The 23,451-nt window shown below is 39.2% G+C and overlaps 1 protein-coding gene across 2 annotated transcripts in view; it reads right to left on the reverse strand.

Moving 5' to 3' along the window:
- Window positions 1-261: 261 nt before the first annotated feature.
- LOC118565229 (oxysterol-binding protein-related protein 10-like) overlaps window positions 262-23,451 on the reverse strand; it is a gene marked incomplete at its 3' end in the record, with an annotated part of 85,023 nt that continues 61,833 nt past the window's right edge. For both annotated transcript variants that reach the window (XM_036145340.1, XM_036145339.1), the window contains 2 exon segments: window positions 262-334; window positions 9,757-9,991. In XM_036145340.1, the coding sequence (XP_036001233.1) occupies window positions 262-334; window positions 9,757-9,991 (308 nt within the window).

Raw genomic sequence — 23,451 nt, forward strand, 5'->3', positions numbered from 1 at the left:
TTTTAAAGGCCAAAAAAAGGAAAGACATTGGTCACATTCTGCAACTGAGAGGTGTTGCTCTGTTGGAATTTTAAAGATTTTGTTTTTATTACATTCAGTTGGTTTCACAGAGGGCAGCGGTATGGGACAAGACACGTCCATCCCAAGATGACAGACTAAATTTAGAGGCGAGAAAATGAAAGTGGAACATCACGACTCTCACCTCTGCACCATGGGACATACTCCTTTTCCTGAGGGCCGGGGAGGCTCGGCTGATTGTTGGAAGGAGTCAGACCTCCGTTCCTCAGCGTGTCGCCTGAGGGCGACTTTGGTACAGTCCACACAGGAACACCATCTGCAACAAAGCAAACGGTAAAGTGGCGTCAGAGCCTGCTGTCAGCTTTTAGATCGCAAAAGCAGGTCAGAAATCCAGTGCTTGTTTTAGTTCTGATGGAATCAAGAGACGAAGGAGGAAAACTCATATCACTATCAGCCATTTACATCTGACATTCACTATTAAAAGGCGCGGGATGACTGATGGAGCTGAGACACCAGGAAATTGTGTGCAAAATTATTTTCTTCTTCGTAGATATTGGATGACTGAGTGCCACATCCAAGCTTGCTATGGCAGAATGACACAATCTGGACTTCAGCCCAGCAATAATAAAATGTCTTATGCAAAAGTAAATAGCGGCACCTGTAAAGGTAAAAGCATATATCCTTAACGTATTAAATTTGTTGGTTGTAATGTGAAAAAACATGAATAGGTCATTATAAAAAAGAAGAAAAAAAGGCATCAATAAGATGGTAAGCATAAAAAAATTATCTAGCCCCATAACTCTGATATTGTTCAACAACTTAATGTCCAATCAGTCATTAGTAAGCACGCCTAGTAGTCGTGTTTATGCCAGAAACTGTAATTCAGTTTCTGCATAAACACGGACTGTCCTGTGAAGGCCTCAGAGGTATCTTTGAGAACATTAGTGAACAAACAGCATCGTGACGATAAAAGGAACACAGCAGACAGGTCAGGATGACCCTGATGGAAGTTTAAACAGGGTTTCATTTTAAAACAACACACCAAGCTTCGAACATCTCAGAGAGCAGTGCTCAATCCATCATCTGAAATTAGATGGCTCTCCTGCAAACCTCCCAAGAAAGGAGTGTTCTACCTAAACGCATGCCAGACCAGGAGAGCATCGATCAAGAAAAAGCAGCCAATAAGGCGACGGTAACTCTAGATGAAGGCTTCACAGACATGCATTTCATGGTGGGGGGATAAGTTGTTCGCAGGACAAATTATTAGCTTTGCACTTCAGAAGTCTGATCTTTTTAAATAGTGAGCCAATATGGGAGAGACATTGTTGAAGAAAAGCTAGAAGAAGTCCCAGGTACGTTGCTACAAGCCACGTAAGGGGACCAGGGCAAACATGGGAGATGTGCTCTGAATAGAAAAGATCAAAATTGAACCTATGGCATGAGGAAGGAAAACCATGGTTCACATCACAGTGAAAACTAGATAGGTGGCAGCATCATGGTTGTGGGAAAAGCTGGTCAGAGTTGACGCGGTGTATGGGACCTAAGACACAAGGCGGTTGCTGGTAGAGACCTAGTTGCAAGGTTCTGTAAAAGTGCTATTGGGAAAAGGTTTCAACTTCCGGCAGGACAACAACACTAAAGCGTCGAGCCGAGCTACAATTTAGGATGTTCAGATCAAAGTCTTCTGGTTTTGCAAAGGCCTAGTCAAAGTCCATATGGAAATCAAGTTGAGAATTTGCGACTTGAAAATGTTGCCGCTCAAAACTGGCCTCTATCCAATCTGAGCTTGAGCTTTTTTGTGAAGAGGAATGGGCAAAAATGTCCGTATTTATGAGCAGAGCTGATAGAGACGCAACCCAACAGACGGTTCTGCAAAGCATCGTCTCAGAGGGACTGAATATAAACACACACCACACTTTTCAAATTTTGCTTTGTAAATAAAGAAGTTTGTGGTTGTAACATGACAAAATCTGAGTAAGTTCAATGGGTATTACAATTAATTTATTAGAGCTGGGTTTTTAACTTGAGGTATCACAAAAGTGGGACTAGAACTGAGACATTTGAGAATATTTCAGGGGAAATGACCTCAATACATTAAAAATTACGACAGGATTATTGAATAAAAATCTGCAATGAAAAAGCCGTTTTGAAATGATGCTGAAAAAGCTTGTGTTAGACAAATCAAGGAACATTTGTAGCAGCAGCACCAGCAACAGTGGCAGAGTAAACTTGCTCTGAAGCAAATGGGATTTTAAAAATAAGGTGACCTTTAAATGTCATGGCCTGGAAACAAACAATCCCGTATCAACATTGTAAAACGCTGTTAATAAAAGACAACGACATAAGCTCAGATAGGAATGGAAACCATGAGGCAATGTTATTGTGAACACAAAACATTTTTCTTATTCAGTAACGCTCCGTTAGGTGTTTAGAATATTTGTCGTTTCGTACCGTTTCTTTTTTATGTTATTGCTTCAGAGCCCTAACATAAATTTTCACACCTTCACGTCATGAAGGTGTGAAAAACCTCGTATTCATGCTATGCATGGGTCAGCATGCACCACAGCATTTTCTTTTTGCTGCATACATGTAATTTGTACATTGTTACCAAAGCCTGGGTTGCACCCAGTCCTCGGTTGCAGGGCTTCCCAGTTTGGTAGAAATTGTAAATTTAAACAGCATATTCTTTGTGGTTCAGCATCAGTAGAGCGGTTCTGGGACTATAAAGTAGCTCTCTGTATTTATTACTGTGGATGTGTCTGTCATTTGCTTTGCTCTTTGCTAGAATAAGACCAACTCTGAACATCGATGTAATGTTGTTTAAATGTTTTTTACTCTGCTGGTAAATAAAATGATTGCATTATTGGGTGGAATAAATTTACACGCAAGGTTAAGAAATTTTGCATTAAATCAAACAAAACAGGAAAGTTTTGTGTATTAAGGGGATTAAAAAAAAAAAACAGGCATAGCAAAATGGGCGAAGCGCGCCAATTAAACAGCAGCCTCTCAGAGTAGTTTAACTTATGCGCATGGAAATTGGTTCATAAGGAGTCACTAGCCACTTTATTAGCTACACCTTTCTAGTGATTAGGTAGGACCCACTTTTGCGTCGAAACTGCCTTAATTATTCATGGCATAGATTACACAATATGTCAAAAAACAGGCTTTAAACTATGAAGGTCACTGCAGTACAATGAACTCATTGTTATGTTCAAGGCGCATTATCCTCTATGAAGTCAGTAGGCGAGGTCACTGTGATTATAGAGGGGTGGACATGGTCACCAACGATACTCAAGGTAAGCAGGCGGTGCTTAAACGATGACACAGGTTCGTACTAAAGAGCTAAAATTGAGCCAACACCATCTGCCAGAATGGTCCATTCAAGGCAGGATGGTTAAATGCCTTCATGTTCACATTCTGACTTTACCATCTGAATGTCTTTAGTAATGATTTGTTGAGTGAGGGAACTGGTAAATCAAGCTCGGGTTTGAACAAACAGCTCAAGTCCAACAAGTTGTTATAGGGTTATATTCAAACCGTAAACACGCAGAAGATTCTATGACCATCAACCAATACCATGCAGCAGAGCTTGAAACGCCATTCTTCAAGGGTCTTGCAACTTTTGGAGGTGTCCCAAATCCAACACACCTGAATCTGGTGTCTTAAATCCCTCCTCAGCAGCCAAGCTCTATAGAGTCCTGCTAATGACCTCAAGTGCGGTGAGGCCAACTAACAACCAACAGTTGCAGGAAATGGCCCTCGAGGACTAGAGTTGGACACCTGTTGCCGTACAGAGTCCTTGACTATCAGCTAAAGTATTCCAACAACTTAAGACTCTTCTTAAGGGAGTATTGCTTTCTAGTTTCACTCAGCTATGGTCTAAGTATTATCCTGAGCAGGTGAGAAGTTCAAATGGTTAGCAAAGACAATAAATACGAAGGATGGGTGCACCGTACGCATAAATGTGCACCATCCGTCTGTTGATCTCTCACTCCCTTCTCCACCTTGCTCGTGAACAAGACCCCAACATACTTGAACTCCTCTCCTTAAGACAGGACCTCCCACCCCCAACCTAGAGGGGTAATCCCCCTTTTGGTTGGGGGCACCATGGCCTCTGACTTGGGAGGACCGCTTTGCTCTCTACTGTCTTGGTTAGAGTGGGCAACACAACCATGTCTTCCACAAAAAGCAAAAAGCGAAGACATCCTGCTGGTTCCTGAAACTTGACCCCTCCCCGGGCTTTGGCTGCGCCTAGAAATCCTTTCCATGAGTTATAGACCCCTAACCCCTAGTCAATGATTGTTGAGCTCCTTTTTTCTTTTAATTAATCACCCGGAACTATTCTCCTCTGATTATCAAAGCTTTTTCATCCAGACACCTGCTGTTCTCTAGATTTAACTTCATTCCTACCTTTGCCTATGGTCACAAAATTTGTGTCATGACAGAAGGAGATCCCGGATGCAAGCGGCTGAAATGAGCTTCTGCCGCCGGGTGGGCCAGGCTCCTCCTCAGAGACAGAATGAGGAGCCTGGCTATCAGGGAGCTCTCTGTGTTCTGAATGCCCTCTGGACGACTCCCTAGGGAGGTGCTCCAGGCATGACCCACCGGAAAAAGGCCCAGAGGGCAGCCCAGGACACACTGGAGAGTACGTCTCTCAGCTGGCCTGGGAACGTCTTGGGCGCTGGAGGAGGTGTCTGGGGAGAAGGAAGTCTGGACATCTGCTGCCCCCAAATAAGACGAAGATGATGAGTACAAGTACGGGGACCATTATCAAGGTCAGGAACTGTAAAGGGATTTGTTTGACGTTCTTGCTTGGCCCAACTTAAGAATCACAGGTCCAGTTCAAACTACAAAAGTTTGTCAAGACTTATCAAGAGTCCATAAATTAAAAGGGAAAGAACTTTTAGTATTTATTAAGGGTGCATTCAGTTAGTAAGTTAAAAACAAAACAAATAATTGAAATCAAGTTCTGAAATGGTAAATCAAAGCTGAAATGTGTAATTTAATTATAAAATCAATGAAAAAAATATATATTTAATTAGCATATGAAGTTAGAGTTATGATAAAAATTGTCTAAAGGGCACTTTTCTATACTCCATGTGAATTTCTTTCATACTTATCCAGACCTGGAAAATTAAAAAGTAGTTTCCAGGGCTTTTTCCAGACAGCATAGGATGCCTGTATAAACCCAAGGATTTTCTCAACTCAGTAGACGGTCCATGCTGCGTTGCAACTTTTTCAAACATTTCAATATATCCTGCAGGTGTCTTTTGCAATCCGTGTCCTTGGTGATTCCTCTTCCATTAAATATCAACTATACTACCTGAGTATTAGACAAGCACAAAAACTGTAATATAGGGAACAGGTCAAACTTAGGGTTGGAATATTATACGGTTATTACAGATTTTTGAAAACTTTACTTGTGAAAACAAAAGCATATCCAACTTTTATTTTCCTCTTAAATTTAGCCCCAATTAAGTCTTGTTAGCTGGATGTAACGTTGCTGGAAGGTCATAAGGGTAATTGATATCAAGTCTTGATTGGGACATCTGTAAGTCACCATGAAGCCCTAGAAGTAGAGTTAATTGATAAGCGGGAGCTATCCAATGTTATTGTTGGATAGAGGCATGCAAGTGGATGAGAAGCCTAACGAATGAAACAATGCAATGAAATTGTCATGCACCAAATCTCTCCAGTTGTTTCTTCCATTTCTGGCCAGTGACTACAGGTCAGAGTTTGTAATTCTGTAACTGCAAGGGTTGACCTTTCCTAAGAAAGGCTTTCATTAAAAGCAATTCTCATTGAGAAGGCTGCAAGGGGGGGGACACGTTTGCAAAGTAGATTTCCTTTATGGATTTTCATTTCCTTAAAGGAAAATGCTCCCGTGTACTGGTGAAGGGGTGGGGTGGGCGGTCAAGCTATTTTTAGCATTGGCAGAAGGGGAAAGAGGGGGAATCCAAAAGGGCTAGAGGGAGCAGCGAAGATCCTCCGCTGCATTACCTTAAGATCTGCTCTCTGGTTTTTGACTGGCAGGTTTTTTTGTTTTGTTTGTTTGCAGGGAGCTTCCAAATTTAGATATCTACTCTTTGAAACACCTCAAGCTGACTCCAACGGGTTGATTTGGTTGTTGAGGGAGCAGCAGGTGATCCGAGGAACCAACGTGCCAGCCAAACTCAGTGAACCTCATGCTTGTGAATGCTTTCCTGCGTGAAACCATTCGCCTATCTTGCAACTCTCTTTTATCAGCTGCATGAAGTCAGGATGCAGCCCATGCTGGTGAAGCACACCACCAAAAACTCTCAAAGTTGAGGATCCAAATAAGGTACTCTTCACTGAGGTGTGGAGGGTACATGCCGAATATGGGGAGCAGCCGGACCCCCACGGGACTCATCAGCAAGGCAGCGGAAGGAAGAAAGAGGTTTGTACTTGCGGCCCGGCGGTCCCACTCCACACAACCCGCTGCAGGATACGGCAACGGCTGGCGCAAAAAGAAGATTAAGAGACAGTGAGGAAGGGCAGATTCAGGGTGGCAACCTTCCTCCACCTAAACACAGATGCAAGATTACCTTTTTAGTAGTAGGATTAAAAAAAAAAATTAACTTTCTAGTTTGAAGTTTCAAAAAAAAAAAAAATTGCCGTTGAAATGTCACTACTCACACTTTGGTTAGAAACAGTTTGGATTCACAGCATTTCTATTGGATCTTTAAAAGAGGTAAGATAAACAATTATCAAAAGCTACAATTGTTTTGGATTGATTTTCTAAGATAAGATATAAAAGGCTAAATGTTTCATCAACATAACACAAAGTAGAGTTTCCCCTTGTAAATGATAGAAAACATTTAAAAAGCTACCTGCGGAGTTAGGCAATGCTGTTGGGTTGAGGTAGCAAAATTAAGTCTATCCATTTTCTCTCTTGATATGTTCTTGAACTCCTACTGGGAAATGTTGGAATTTAATTTTTATTTTGACATAAAATCCAACTAGCATGAACTTGTTTCACATTAAAAAGGTACACAGTTTCCCCTTTGAGTTAATTCTGATATACAATTCTGTTGGAAAGTTGATGATTTGCTCACTAAAAGCATGAATACCAAGTTAATATATGGCTTTTATCCACGCATTTTTTTGATGGAAAGTCTTTTTCAGGTTTTCTGTATCTGTTGGTTTCCCAAGGCAGACAGGGCTTTTAAGCAAAGTTCAAAAATTCTAAAGATGCATGAAAGCCGATCTTTTTGAAGATCATCCTAGAAACCTGCTTTGATCATTTCAAAACTGGTAGTGAACCATGTTTGAGCCCATTCTCATGTTGGGAAACCCAGGTGTGTCCGAGTTTCAACCATCTTACCCAAGTAAGACCCACCGACAGATGAAAAAGGGTGTGCCAGGAATATCAGAAAAACCTAGAACCCACCAAGGCTCAATCCTACAGAGTAACTGGAAGATGCTGGACCACCGGTGTTACTGTTCAGGGTGAAGCAAGTTTTACATCACCATGGACGGAGAACGCCAAATAAGAAATAAGCCTTTGCTCCAAAACTGGACACCTTTAAACTCAGCTGACATGTGCAGCTGTGCTCATGAACAGGAGTGAACATGATTCAATAATTATGTTTGGAAGGGTCAAAGTAAGGCTTTCAAAACTAGAAAAACAATCATTGTAGCAGCAAGGTAGTGGGTAGTACTGTAATATGGGTCTGTGTTGCAGCAAGAAACATTTGTGAAATGCAAGTGATGGCGCAATAAATGAGGACTAACTCAGGATTCTTAAACTTCACCTGAAATCAAAACCCAGATGGTTTAAACTTTGACACAATTAGGGATACATTTCAAAAAACAGATTTTTAAGCCCAACGCCAGGCTAACATTAAATCTATAATTGGTAATACTGTTCAGAAACACTTTGTTACATTGGGTAAAACTGTCCTTCCATCCTGAAAGTAGTCAATACGTTATGTATTCAGAAAAAATAGGTAAAATATGTATCTCTATGGCAGCTGCATGCCTGAAAAATCTCTAACCAATCTTTATTGTTCAGTCCGAAGGGCATAGATTTTTCATTGTTTTGCTCCTGCCCCCCGGTACCACCTTATCTATTAACACCAGTGTGCGTGCTCGTTCCTTGTTATTTTCTGCTTGCCGCCTGCGTATGTGCACTTCTGTGTTTATGAATCCGGTTAGCTTGGCGGTTAGCTTTGGTGTTAGCTGTTCATTGTGCCTATGCTGCTCTCACTGTATATTTTGAAAATGACAGAGTCATAAGAAACAAGCCGCGTACAAGTTTATGTGAAGTAGAGGAAGGTCTCAGTAGAAAGAAATTACACCATAGTGGATTTGGGAGATTTTTTCACGCGATCCCCCTCAGGAACGGAAGAGCAGGTAAGGCGGTCTTGCGTCTGCACAGTTATTCAAAAAGGGACTTGAGGAAACTTCCGGAAAAATCGCAGACTCTACCATTAAGCTTTGGCAGAAACGACTGTTACTGAATCATAGTAAAACTTCTGTCTGTACCGAACTCCTCGAACACCAAAAGAAAAGTGTTCAAATATCCAGACAGAATGATGGCTACATAATGAGTGTAGTCATTGTTTGGTTTGCCAACAGATGTCTCAACAAATAGTTTTATGTTTGACCCAGTGAGGATTAAAAATAAATCTCCATAAATTAAAACCTGTGCACCCAATTCGTGTTTTTAAAACTCACCAAAGTTGCTTATTTTATGATTGTTTGAACTGGGCAAAAAAAATCCAAATACATAATTAAAAAAGTAAGTTTTGCATTAAAGCTCGTAATGAGTAGAACTGAGGATGAACTGTAAGATCATCTCCTGTGTAGATTGAAACTGAAGAATCAACAAATAATTTCTCGGTCACCAAGCGTTAAGAGCTGCTCAAAGGCAAAATCAATCCGATCCTTTTTACGAGGGAAAAAAACCAAAAACATTTGTGGGTGTACAGCAACCTGAACACCATAAATTGATTACAAATGTGCATCTTTACTTGGGGAAAACAGGATTAGTCCAACAGTTGATGGATCGTTGTGTCCTATAACTGGATACTCTACTTTTAAGAAGTCCTTCCAGATATTTATCTTAATTGTGATTGCTAAATAGAACCACCCTCAAGCTTCAGATGGTATAAATCAAAAAATCTTTATTAGACCAGGCACAGAGAGGCTGAAACAAGGGGAAGGGCTGACATTTGAGGCACCAGAGCTGAATGTTTTGGTAAAGGTATAATCCGTTGAGAATTAGAAGCGCATAGGTATTTTTATTTTAAGCATACCCTTTCACAGAAGGCCATTTTTCTTTCCCCGACATGCAGTTTGACATGCTTTAAGGGCTTCTGTGAACAACACCTTCATACACACTTCTCATTCATGCTTATAACTGGTGCGACTTGAAGAATTTTTGGCTTTTCGATGGGACTGACGACATTGAAGCAACAAAAACCAACAAAACAAGACACACAAACAATAAACAAGCAATCGCAAACAAACAAATGACACAAAGTCAAAACATGTAACACATTAAATGCAACATTCAACAACATTTACCGCAAACGTTCAACTTTGTCGTACCCATCAGGCATGGACATGAGCCGCAGTTTAGCTGCCCCAGCTTGGCTTTGTGGATGTAGCTGGGCTCAGGAGGCGAGGACTGAAAAGATAAGGGGGATGGGGTGGATGGAGCGGTGGGGGGCTCCAGTAACAGTACCGGAATGGGTCCCGGGGCGCACTCACCAGAGGGGGTTCCACGGCTACGCTGGGAGGCGTGGGACTGAGGAGGTGCTTGGCTGCTGTGGCTCTGAGTCTGCTGGAGGATGTTCAGGCACTCGCCCAGGCAGCTGAGCGTGGCGGCCGACGTCGCCTTGAGCAGCAGCAGGTCCTGGTCCAGACAAGAGAGGGGGCCTTTGGTGGGTAGAGCGTCAATGGAGTGGACCAGGTTCTTCTGTTGGCCCTCTGCTTGGGACATCACCTGTAACAGAGGAGAACATTGACTTTAACACACAACCGACACTGTTACTCTGAACAGGGGCAGAGTCCAGCTGCTTTTTGGTGACATTTTATAAAACATATGACGAGATTTATTTGCACGTCTACAGGCAAGGGTATGGACTTGCAGGTACAACATCTGTACCCAACACTGCATGACTAATTTGAACCCCAGCTTTAAACAATGATGACACAGTGGCAATATCCCATGTAAGTAGATATTTTTATAGCACCTGTCATGTGAAACAATTGCAAAAGACAAAAAAAATCTAATAAAACGATACAGAAAGGATTGGTAAAATTATCAGAGAGCATGGGATTAATTTCTCCTATTATGCTGATGATACCCAGCTATATTAATCCATCATTTTAAGCAGCTAGGTAGACTACAGGCATGTCTTGGAGACAGAAAAACCTGGATGACTTTTAAATTCAGACAAGACAGAAGTTGTCATCTTTGGACCAGAGTTTTTAAAAAATAAACTGAATAGTCAGTTGCTTAATCCAGATGGCATTAAATTGTCCTCTGGTGATGGAGTAAAGGGCCTTCGTGTTATTTCAGACCAGGACATGTCATTTATGCCCTATTTCCACTGGTACCTAATCTATTCAGGTCGCATTCAGACCTCCATTGAGAAGCATCTCAATAGTTAATAGTTTCTTCTGTAAGGTTAATTTATTATAACATTTATTCAGTTTTATAACAACATTTGAACATTAATTTGAAAAGGGGCTGGACCAGTTTAATTCCGTGCAATCAGCAAGTTCACAAAATGCAGTTAAAAGCCTTAGCGCAACAAGAGTTTTGATCTATATTTTACACATTGAGGACAAAAATTGTGTGGACAAAAAGATCATATTTCTCTTATTTTAGCTGCCCTTCACTGGCTTCCTGTTAAATCCAGAATATAATTAAAAGTCTCCTTCTCACATATAAAGCCCTTAAAAATGAAGCTCCACCATATACCAGAGATCTGACTGCGACGTATGTTCCTAACAGAGCACTTCGCTCTCAGACTGCAGTTCTCGACTCTGGTGGTTCCTAGAGTGGAACGGGTTGCAAATCTTTTAGTTATGAGGCTCCTCTCCTGTGGAACCAACTTCCAATTTTAATCCGTGAGGCAGATACCCCATCTACTAAAGTCTTACAGCAGAAATTTTAGACCAACTGAAGCTAATAAAGAACTTATGCATATATAAAAGTGCAATATAATTGCCTAGATATGGAGGAAATAAAAGCCTTAATAACTATCTCAAACACCAACTTTGATTATTTGAATTATTTTCCACAAGTTTTTTTTTTTTTTTTTTTTTTTTTTTTTTAGCTATTGCGTTTGGATTTACAGGCGAGTTTAAATTTCATTATTTTTATTTTTTTGTCTAATCAGAGGGACCTTGCTCTCTGAGGGCAATGATCAAATGTCTCATCTTCTCAGAGCTCAGCTGTTCCTCTTTCAGGGAGTTAAAAGCAAACTAATTAACCTCTACATTTTTCTTGTCTTCCTAAAATTGGTAAGCACTGAGGTCACTTTTTGATTAATCGTTGCTACAGACCACCTTTAAACACACACAGCCACATTAATTCACAATAACCAAGCAATCTCCAAAATCACACCCAACACAGTTTATTCTTTGACTGTGCATTTTTTTAGTGGAATGAACATATAAGGCTTTATTGTGTTTGGGGCTAAGCACCAAAGACTGAGCATGAATGTGTTATAGTCCTTAAAGGACACATTTTGGTTATAGAAGCATTTGCTGATGGAAAGAAACAAAACAAAATTAGTCAGAGCTTTAACGCACAGTTTTACTGCTGACTCTTGAATTGTAGATGTAATCAGTGGCAGTTCTGGGGTTTCATTGTGATTCCATGTGTCATCAAATCCTTGGGAAAAAAAAGTAACTCGAGTGTTAAAATAGAAAAGAATAATTTTCCATTTATTTTTGGGGCTTATGTTTCAGCTGATAATTCCAATCTAAATGGAAATCTTTATTCACTCAGGGCAGAATAGGTTATAACCTTAACCAATAAAGCTACAAGCTTTTGTGTTGTTGTTTTACCCCCTGCTAATGTTTTTCCAGTTTTCCTTAAACATGAACTAAAAAAATTGCCTTTTGTTTCACATTAATTAGACTAAGATATCAACAAGTTTTAGATTTAATTATCTTTTGTTTTTCCATCAGCCTCTGCTTTTTTTTTTGCAATAATAAAGGGGTGGTCTCGTGAAGGACTGGTTGTTTTTGTTTCTCACAGGAACTGTCCCTATTTTTGTCCTCTCGTGTTAGTTTTGTTCATCAGACTCGCTCCCGGAGTCTCACAGCTGCACGTCGCAATCGCTGCTTGGTTTCTTTGTGAAGTTTTACTGTTCAGTGGCTGCATCTTTCACACAGAACTGATCATGGTGGCATGTGGCTCCAAGGTGACCTAGTGAGCAACTTGCATATTAATACGGACTCTGCTGTCAATCGCAGCCACAATGAAGAGTCACCTTCCCTTGTATGCTTTTTAACAGCTGATGTGGTGTGTCAAAATGTTTCCTCCTTGCACATCTCCCAGGAATGTTGAACTTGTGGCGTCCCTTTTTCATTATAGGGCCATGCACTTTCAAACTGACAGCTACAGAAGCCTGCTGTAGGACTCCTGGTGACATTTTAGGCCAGTGGTGTCCAAACTTTACAATTAGGGCCAAAGTTGTGGGATTGAGAGCATTTGCAGGTCTCAACAATTAGAAAATAATAATTAAAAAGATATTACATGATTTTTTATTTATTTTTTATTTGATCAATAATATACTAAACAAGAAATATTCTAAACAAAGTAGAAAAGTAAATATTGTTGATCCAGAACATAAAAATGTTTTTTTCTTAATACGACAACCCTGTGAGACCAAACAGAAACAAAAAACAAGCTAATAATTTAAGTTTTCTTTTTTTTTTTGCTCAATTGTTTTCATCTTTTAGCTAGAATTTTTTTTAAAAAGTCTACGTTTAGCAGCAGCAACAGGACATGGGTCAGCGCTTTCTGTACTTGGCCAAGTTTAATCAATAAAATTAATAAATGTTCTAACTTTTCCCCCCTGTATAATGTATTTTCTGTTACAATTCAATTCAATTCAATACAATTTTATTTATATAGCTCCAATTCATGAAACATGTCATCTCAAGGCACTTTACAAAGTCAAATTTAATCAGATTATACAGATTGGGTCAGATTATACAGATTGGTCAAAAATGTCCTATATAAGGAAACCCAGTTGATTGCATCAAAGTCCCGACAAGCAGCATTCACTCCTGGAGAAGCGTAGAGCCACAGGGAGAGTCGTCTGCATTGTACATGGCTTTGCAGCAATCCCTCATACTGAGCAAGCATGAAGCGACAGTGGAAAGAAAAACTCCCCATTAACGGGAAGGAAAACCTTCGGCAGAACCGGGCTCAGTATGAACGGTCATCTGCCTCGACAGATGACCGACAGATTGTAGTTTGCTGTTCTACTTGCTTTTACTTCTCTGCCTGCTTTTTCTTTTTATACAAAGCGAAAGGTTGGACTCCGAAACCAAATAACTTGTTTGTAACTACAAACCTGGCAAAATAAAGCTGATTCTGATAAAATGTAAGCAGAAACATTGTTTATAAGAGAGGAATATTTTGAGTTGTACCTCACATTCTTTTTAAAGTTTCCATCTCTATACTACTTGTGTTAGCAGGCCAGATTTGATCGTACTTTGGGCCAGGCTTCTTTTTGCATCCCCTGGACATTGAAACCGTAAAGTGCTGACAATTGTTTCAAAATGTCTCTAGTCGTAGACTATTTTCCATAAAGTAGAATGATTGATTTCAAATGATCTAAATTGTGTATATTTGTCATTTCCTAAACATAGTTCTATTACATTTTACAAGAAAATGGTAAATTACTTTTTTTCCAGGTTTGTTGTTTCTATACAGTATGTTATTAAAGTTTTCAGTTTTCTTAAAACTGCTATCAGTATGTCCAAATAAGTTGGAAAAAAAGCACAAATGTCCATTGGGTGTCCTTAAGTTTTGTGACGTATTGAGCTCAAGTTTTCAGGGTCTATAAAAGCTGCAACCTTCATTTAAACCTATTTTAAGCACACAGCTTTTGTTCGTGTCTTCTTTTTTAGCACAGTCATGACTAGAACCTTAAAACCGAAGATGGGCAGCATTAAAGAAATCTGTCACTAAGAAAAAAACAAAATTTTGTAGTCTAGATGTGCAACTGTATTCAGAGGCAAAAGCTTAAAAACATCCTACTGAGGTCAGATAACTCAAAGAAAATAGGATCATTGGCTTATAGTGAGACTTTTCTGTTTAAAAAAATGCCTTTAGAAAAAGACATCTTGTTGCCTCACTTAAAAAAAAAAAAACTTGCTCAACAGCAAGGGAAGACTGTTTGATTGAGATAGTGGTGTCAGACCTAAAAATACTTATTTAGGTCATTAGGAGAGTAAAGGCAAAAAATAAGGAAAAACCTGACTACAGATGAAGTGATAGCATTCAGAGTTTTACAGATCATTTACCTTTAGTAAAAACAGAGAACAGCTACACACAAAATAATAGACATAAAGGTCACAGCTTCTTTTTTTCCAACATCCAACACGTATATAGTGTTAGTTCTGCGTGGGAGGTGACACAGCTGAGCAATAAATCCAGCGACATCCTCTCAATTAGCTGCAGGCAGCAAGTCTTCCACACAAAGAAACTACTGTGAGAAAACAGCACTAAAAAAAAAGAGGCAAATGAAACTTTTCTGAACAGAAAACTTTCTCCAGAAACACAGATCCCTCCCTGTGAGAGTTATTCCAGTCTGACTCATTTATCAGAGTCTAAATGCATCACAAAGGGAAGGAGCCAACACTGGCGGGTAATAAGCCTCTCTCAGGGCTAATGAATCTAGGTTGTTTATCAGCTCAGAAATGTTCTAATCATTAATATTGTATGGCTTCACAAACACCTGTTTCCCTGCACAAAGCTCACTAAACACGTGTCTCCATGCATCAGTTCACTGAACTGTTCTGGAGTCCTAGATTTAAAAAGAAAAAAGAAAAAAAAAGTTTGCATTAGTTTCAAGTAAATAAGATTTTTATTGCCCTGTTTACTCAGGTCAGACTTGTACGTCTTCAGGCAGAAGTTGGCTAAATATTTACATTTTCAGGGAGTTTCATAAGAACCACTTTTTTGTTAACAGACAGAATCTTGATCAATTTATTCCAAGTTGCGCCTCTTCTGACATCAAATATTTTGATTCCAACAGTAACAATTATCTAATTAACTTGGGAATTACATGCAACTAGACGTCACTGCTTTGGTATCAGATCAGGGTTTCTAAACTCAACTCATTAACTGTTTTGTTGGTTTACTGTCTGATTTTTGTGTCAACTGCACCTACAGAGGGACCCGGTAGCTTGAACAAAACCGATTTGACCAAAATTAGGGTCTATTTCATGTGCAAGGCTTGCAAAATTGCAAACAGAGGCTATACAAAAAAATATAGTTGCAAATCACTTGGTTGATCCTATGAATCTGGGTTTTCCATCGTATTGTCATACAAACTTGACTGCTTGTGCCGTCCACTGATGTACCTGTGACCAGATGAATTTAACTTGTGGCTACAGCAGGCGTGTTAAACTTCTACCAAAAGAAAAACGTATTATTTTTGCGACCAGTGAATTATTCTTTTATCAGTTACCAACAGACGACAAAACCAATAGGAAGCCACCATCGGAAAAAAACTTTATATTTACTCCTTTCAATTTTTTGACAAAATCAGCACTGCTGAGAGCACGTCACGTACGACTTGAGGTCCCAACAAATTTGTAACCAAATGATGTTCTTTTATGATCAATAATGATTTACTATTGACTCCATTCATTCTGGCTAGTTTGCTCAACATGATTCTGACACACACGCTAAAGCACCGTTAATCGGGAGCTTAAGTTGTTCTAACGGCTGAAATAAATCGCAGAGGACATGTTTGGTCTCATGACCAAAGATACGACCAATATCAGTCGATGTAAAGAGATGATCTTAGAAAACTGTGCAGTTAAATGATCTTATGAATGTTCTCTCTTTTTTACAGCCAGAGATTCTTCACAGCTAAATCCTTTTTTTTTATTCCTTAACTTTTTTTGGGAGAGGGAATCTAATAATAGGAGCATTATTTCTGCTGTGCTTCTCTCGGGTGTTGTGTCGTGCAGCCTGGCATCTCTTTGATCTCTCATCATGTAGTGTTACACGGGATATCAAGACTTTATACAACTTTTTGTTGCAAGGATATAAAAGCTACACTCCTGTGTTTATTGAAACTTTGCAGTTTCCTGCTTCCACTTACTAACAGGAAGAGATAATGAGCCAGCTGAGCTGAGCTGCCGGTACATCAGCTCCAACATAAAGGACAACGATGAGTTTGAAGGAAAACACAACTACAACATGCAACTCAGTTGAAATGATGAGCATTATATTTTTTTTCTGTGATGAGTATAATTTCTAATCAAGATTGTTCTGTTTAGAGTAGAGAAATTAATTTTAGTATAACAAGCAGCTGGACTACAAATTAAAAAAGAGGGTTTTTAAATGATTTTGAGCACAGCAAAAATGCAACAGAAAATCTTACACAAAAAAGAAAAACATTCAGAAATGTAATTGCATCCTTGTGACAATAATAATGCAGCAAATCAGAACCTGCCTTAAAGGTCCATTACTCACTGAAAGGGTCATTAGTGTGTGGCAATGCAAGTTGGAGAGTAAATTTGTTGCCATGCAACTATAAGGAATTGGTGGGAAAACAAACCATCCTCAGATATAACACAGCTCACTGGCTTTTATAGAGTTCAGTAAAATGAAGCCGCTTTTCTTGATGCAAGCAAACATGACATTTTTACACACAGCTGGGGGAAAAAGGATTATTAAACTTTGGGCCAAGGGAGACAGAAATATAGGATGCACATAAAAAAATGAAAAGGTAGGGAAAACAAATTGAACATAAGCCAGTTTTAAAGAAAATATACAACTTGACTGAGCATAGCATAAGAAAATAAGTGGCGATGCTGTAAGGATCCAAAAAGACAGGAAGCTAATTCATGAGCAGATGAAGAGTGTTTAAGAAAAAGATATAACTTAAAAAAGCAACAGATCCAGGCAGCAAATAAAGACCAAAAAAACAAATGCTTCAAAGATACTAGGAGGCGTAACACATACACATCAGGATTTGATGAAACCAAGAAATAATACAGGAGTTTGGTTCCTGGAGTTTGTTAGGTGAGCTGATTGTTCCCAAACATTCTTTTTGAAAGAACAGAATCAAACTTTGTTACTTGAGTTAGCAAGAACAAAAGCAAAGTTTTGTTTTTTTTCTTGCCAGGACATCTCACACTTCACCAGAACATCTGAAAGGTCCTTCCTCTGCAGCCTTTGGGTATAATTGTTAGTATGATGTTGCAAGAACAAGATGCAAAAACTCCCAGAGCAGCATGAACAAAGCGACGTCACTTATCTGTGTCAGCCCTGTGAAAGAGAACAACATCCTCTGTTCTTCAGGAATATGGACAGGCATTAAAGGCCTGAGAGAACTTTGTTCTCCCTCTTCCACGGATGACAGACGAGAGACATCTTTCAGCAACTCATTTCATTTCTTTCTTGGGAGGGAAATGTCTTGATTGGTCAGAAATGTAAAGTAGCCATGGTTACTTTGACATATTCTGCTGCTGTTCTATATTAATAAAGCTAATAGCCACTGCTGCATTGAACTGGCCAAAGGCTGAGCTTCTGATTACTTGCTTAGGCTGAACGGTGCTACATGTTTACAGCGAGGACGGATCCCGCTGCTTTTCAAACCATTTCCACAAACTCAGTGCTCTCCGAAGACAACAGGACCGGTGATGTTTCCAGAAATAGACAACACCCAATCATCTATCTCCGCTGTGGCGGATCGAGAGCCCAGTTGTGCTGCTGCAGCGAGAGTTGAAGTGTTGGATGAGTTCACGTCAGCTGGCTGTGACAAGCTGGCTGATGGGAGACGGTCATGTGGTCTGACTCCCAGCATCTCACGTCGAGCGGGGAGACGGATTTACACACAAAGACACAGATGGATGGAAGGTGACAGCATGACAGAGTCCTCAACACTCAACACAGGACCTCTCTGATGTGTTGTTACGTCAATGCTGCTTCCAGAGGTTTTCAGAAAGGAAACGTCTGTCAGTTTTTAGATTTTTAAACCCTAACTGGACCTGTAACCAACAGCTTATGTAAAATAAAACTATTGGGAATATTTCTGAGCATATGTTATAAGTTATAACGCTACACAAATATTTCCATAATATTGCTAAATTAGGGAGCCACCAGTCCCTGAGTGATTTTAAAGAATTGTACATATTCCTGGTTGAAAATGCTGCTAATTATCCTCTTTTTACTTATAAGGGCACAAAATAAGACATAATTAATGGTATAACCCGAGGAAAATGTACAGTCAAAGCAAGAAATATAATACAAAAATTCACAATAATATATAACTTCTAATTCTCTCTGTGCAAAAATCCTGAATGAACACAATACGAAGCACTCACACGTCACGTTTTATATCAGAGGAGGGGAATCCAGGGTCAGAAAATAAAATGTGAGTCCAGAGATTAGTTCCAACCATGTGCATTTCCAGCTCCACAGCATAGACGGGACTAAAATCATCCAGTTAAGTGAACAGGATGAAGGAAAACCAGGCAGGGTGTTTACCTTTCTGAAGCCGGATTCCCAACCTCTTTAAATATCATGTCTGAAGAGAAATCTATTCAGAGTCTGGGAGTGCCTGGTGGTGTATTTTATGGCATTTTTAAACTCTATCAGGTTTCCAAACACAATGATTATGTGACCAGTGGACTTGCCATAAAGAATTATTATATGAGCAATAGGCTTGTCATTATTACAGCAGTCACTCTGCCTTGCTGCTGTATCACCCATCATTAGAAACCTCTCCGCACCTAGCTGATCAACGAGGTGAGCATTTAAGCTTCTGCCCGTCATCAAAACAAGTAATTACTGCACTGCTTTGGTGTGGAGAGCTTAGGTTAATAGTTGCTCTTAGCACCTTTATCACCTCATCTTTTATCGTGTCACTTCAAAAAAAGGCAAAATTTGTGAATACAAACAAATTAATGCACCATCACACTATAACTACAAGGTTTTTGAAACCTAAATAGCAAAAAGGTAATTTCATATCAGACTAACGGTGAGTTATTTAAAATTTTACATAAATCTCAATAGGTCTGTTGATGGGCCACTGTGCGATGCTTATTTTTAAGTTTATTTGCATACACAGCAGATACTGGAGATCTAATTATTCTGAATGCAGGTGATGCCAGGTCTGAATACTTGCACTTCAAAGTGTCCACTTGTAACCGGAGCAGCCAGAACGCATTTTTATTCTGACAGGAACGAAGATGCAAAGCTCACTCAACAGTGTTCATCTGCAGCAGAGATGAAGCAAGTCAAACGTTCAACAATAACAGGGAGTTTCTGAATATCATCAGCCACTGTGATCAGAAGAAAATAGGATACAAAATACATTTGTGACGGTGCTGCTAGACCAAAAATCCCCGGCATGATCTACAAAAGCCCAGCCTGGCGGTCTCCACTAAGAACAGTCGCACAAACAAGCTCCCTTCGTTCTGTTGAACTTGTCAGTAAAGTTTATTGGCCTGGTAAGAACAGAGGAATAAAAAAAAAAAACCAAATGACGAAGAGGAGAAGGGAGGGTGAGAGGAAGCTAAATGACGGCAGAGTTGAATCAGGTCACAGTGAGCAGCGACCCAGTTTTCTGAACCAAAACAGTGAGAATATAAATCACACAGAGACTCGTTTTGTGTCTTTGGAGGAACCCAACACACCAAAGTGGTGCTTACTTTGGTTAATCATTACATGTTTGCTACGTCATTTATTAAAATTGTGCGCACGAGAAGTATATATTCTCCACCCACGCTGATCAATAGTTGCTTTCTTTTTGTAATTTAGCGGATCATTTAGGCATGACATTTCAATCAGAACGAGATGCAGCTGCAGAGTTTCCCATACAGAGAGGATTAGTGACTTCCAACCAGAAAATGAAGCATAATAAGAAGTAGGGCCGAACGATAATTCAATAAAAATTTATATCGATCCACAGAGGTGTGATAGGAAAAAAAGAGTCAATAAAAAGTTCAAAAGAAGAGCAGTTTTCCTTCCTTTTGCTTTCTAACCTACCATCTAGGTTAATGCTACAGTCATTGCATCCAACCAATCACAAACGCAGTCCCAGGAAGTCACCATCACCAAGCTCCGCCCCCTTCAAAGACTTCAGAGAGCACATGTTCTTTTTGCTCCTTTAAAAACCTGCAGTTTGGTAGAAGGTTGGTGAACAAAAGGTTGAGTTTGAGTTCAGAGTCTGTGTGTTCTTTACCTAAATGTACGTCATTAAGCAACAGCATAAAACGGCCAAGGCTGCATTCTCTCCTCCTGGCCTTCAACAACAGACTGATACCAACATCTTTAACAGAGGATCAAAACAGTGGTTGAAGTCAGGGCAGACTTGTTCACACAATATTATTTACGAAACGTCTCTTTCATTGCAAAGTGTATGTAAATTATCTTTATTTTTTCTAGATTTAGTGTAATTGTGACTTTGTCCTGAAAGCCCCTTATGGAATTGTATTGAAACTAACACTTGTGCAAACACACCAAAGCAGTACATCTGGTTGCCCAGTATATCAAATAAACAAAGAAATATATGTTTAGATTGTCGATATCGACAATCTAAACATATATTTAAACATATATATTTAAACTTTAAACATCCTGAAGTGACTGAATCTTCATTAGCGCAAACAGAGTTTTGTGTGGTGTTGCATGAGATCAAGCAATGCTATTTTTGGATCATTGACCCAATATGCAATTACCTAATAATAATGTTAGCAGATTCATAAAAGTTGTAGCCATGGCTGCACCTGTGAAACTCATGTTGAGGAACTCTTCAATGTGTCTGGAAAAAACCTGGCTGGAGCCTGGAAATAGGTTTTATACAGAAGTTCCCCCAATTGGAGAAAAGAAAGATCAAATCACATTTATTTACTGTTGGCATTGTCTATGATCTAGATCTAGTTCTTTTTTAGACAAGACTTATGTCATACCATAAAAGTCATGAAAGTCGTGCCTTTACAATTATGACAAGTGCCTTATAAGCCCAATAGGTCATTGAGAATAATCCTGTTGAAGCTAAAATATTTTATCTTTGTTTGTTTGGCACAGAATTACATCTTGCGACAGACTGGGAGTCACAAAGATGCAATTTAAACCTGGCTCTTTTTGAACTTGTTCATCATGTGTAGAAGACACTGCTTATCATCATATCAGAAGTGTTTTAATAACTGAATTATTCACAATCAAGTACTAGGTAGATAATTAACAACAAACTTCGAAAATGCAGAGTATGAAGATCTTGTAAGACAAACTGGAATACCATTGATGGGTCTGACAGGTTTGACCTCATTTATTTTCTTCTATCAATAAAACATATTCCAAAAACATTTGGATTAAGCAACACCTTTCAGTTCAAATGATCTCTTCGTTTTCAATCAAAGTCAGAGATATCATGCACAATGTCAATGTCAATGTCAAATTTATGTATATAGCACTTTAAAAACAAGTATAAAACTGCACCAAAGTGCTTTACAAGAAAGACAATAACAATTAACAAAACAGAATGTGAAGCGCTGCTTCAAATAAAAGCCAAAGAATAAAAATAAGTTTTAAGAAGCAATTTAAAATGATCCAGGCTGTGGGCAGATTTAACTTGAAGAGGTAAATTGTTCCACAGAATTGGAGCAACAACAGAGAAAGCCCGATCTCCTCTCCTCTTAAGTCGAGTCCGAGGAACTGTCAATAATAGTTGATTATTTGAACGTAGACTTTTCGACACAGACTGGAATTTTAAAAGGTCTCTAAGATAAAGGGGAGCTAATCTATTTAAGACCTTATAAGTTAATAAAAGAATCTTAAAATCTATTCGGTAAAAGACGGGCAGACAATGTAAAGAGGCCAGCATAGGTCTTATATGGTCACGCTTCCTGGTTCCTGTAAGAAGCCGAGCCGATGCACAAATACATGATCAGTTTGTTTTAAGGCTCAACACGGACATGTCAAAGTATTTTGTGAGAATCTGACTCCTCTCATTCAGCTTCAATATTTCTCTACAAGTACCACACATTAAAAAGCTTGTGTCTGTCCTCGTCTGCATTTTTCCCTTCCTTCCTAACTGCTTAGTAATCTTATCTCTATAATTCAGCAGCAACAAACAAAGACGCCTGGCAGTACTTACAAAAAATCCCATTCTTTCTCCAAACAAAAGATTGCAAGGGCAAAAAAAAAATGCCTCGTTTACAAATGCGTCATGGTTTTCATTTTGCAAAACCAAACAATCTATTGCAATTAATCACCTTAAACTGACTGAGGACAGCTCATTAAGAAACAACAGAAAAAAACGGTCTTCTCCCAGAGGATAAGCAGAGAAGGAAGAAAGACTCCTCGGCACGACCAGAGATTATCAGCAGCCGGAACAGACAAGTCTGATGATGGCAGCAGAGAAAATTGATGAGGATTTAGTTCGACTCAAAAGGCAAAACCTCAGGAAAGAGGTTTGAAATTAACTTCTAAGAGGCTTGCAAATGTTAGCATTCATCCTCTGAACAGGTGCAGGAGACATCTAAAAATCGAAAAAGGTTGAATGTCCTATGCCTTCAGCAATATTATGAGAAAATCTAAAACTAAATATTTTCTATCATTGCGATTTAGGCTTAGGTATGAGATTATCTCAGTTATATGACAATGATTGCAAAAATACCATGTTTTCATTACATAACACTATTAAGATAGACTTAAAATAAAAATGTAAAGCATGAATACAATCATATTTAAAGGGCCATAAAACTTAAAATTACTGGACAGTATCATCGCAGATGATTAGGAAACACTTTTCTGAGATAAGACAGTCTTTTGAGCCATAAAACAAAAATGCACTACCACACGAAAGATGATGATGTGATAATGAGTCTGTAATGCCTTGTTGTGGAAATGTATACCGCTAGTCATAGAAAACATTGGTTTCTTGATAAACAAAAACAAGCTGTTGGATGGAAATATTTTGAATGTTTTAGGGGACGCTAAATTGCGACATCCAAATGATGCAAAGAGCACTTTTTGTTGCAAAAGTCATCTACACAGAGGAGCACAATGGAAGGAAAACAGGTGAACAGGAATGGATTTCTCAACACAGACTGCTGGAAATACTCCTGGATTATAAAAATAATAAAATCTTTGAGATTTAAGAGAAAAAAAAACTCAAGGCTGAGGGGCAACACAATTCATGCCACAACAGTGGTCGATCGATCAAGCAGGGAGTCAACAGCCAT

The sequence above is a fragment of the Fundulus heteroclitus genome, chromosome 13 (assembly GCF_011125445.2).
Source record: "Fundulus heteroclitus isolate FHET01 chromosome 13, MU-UCD_Fhet_4.1, whole genome shotgun sequence".
Classification (NCBI taxonomy): Eukaryota; Metazoa; Chordata; class Actinopteri; order Cyprinodontiformes; family Fundulidae; genus Fundulus; species Fundulus heteroclitus.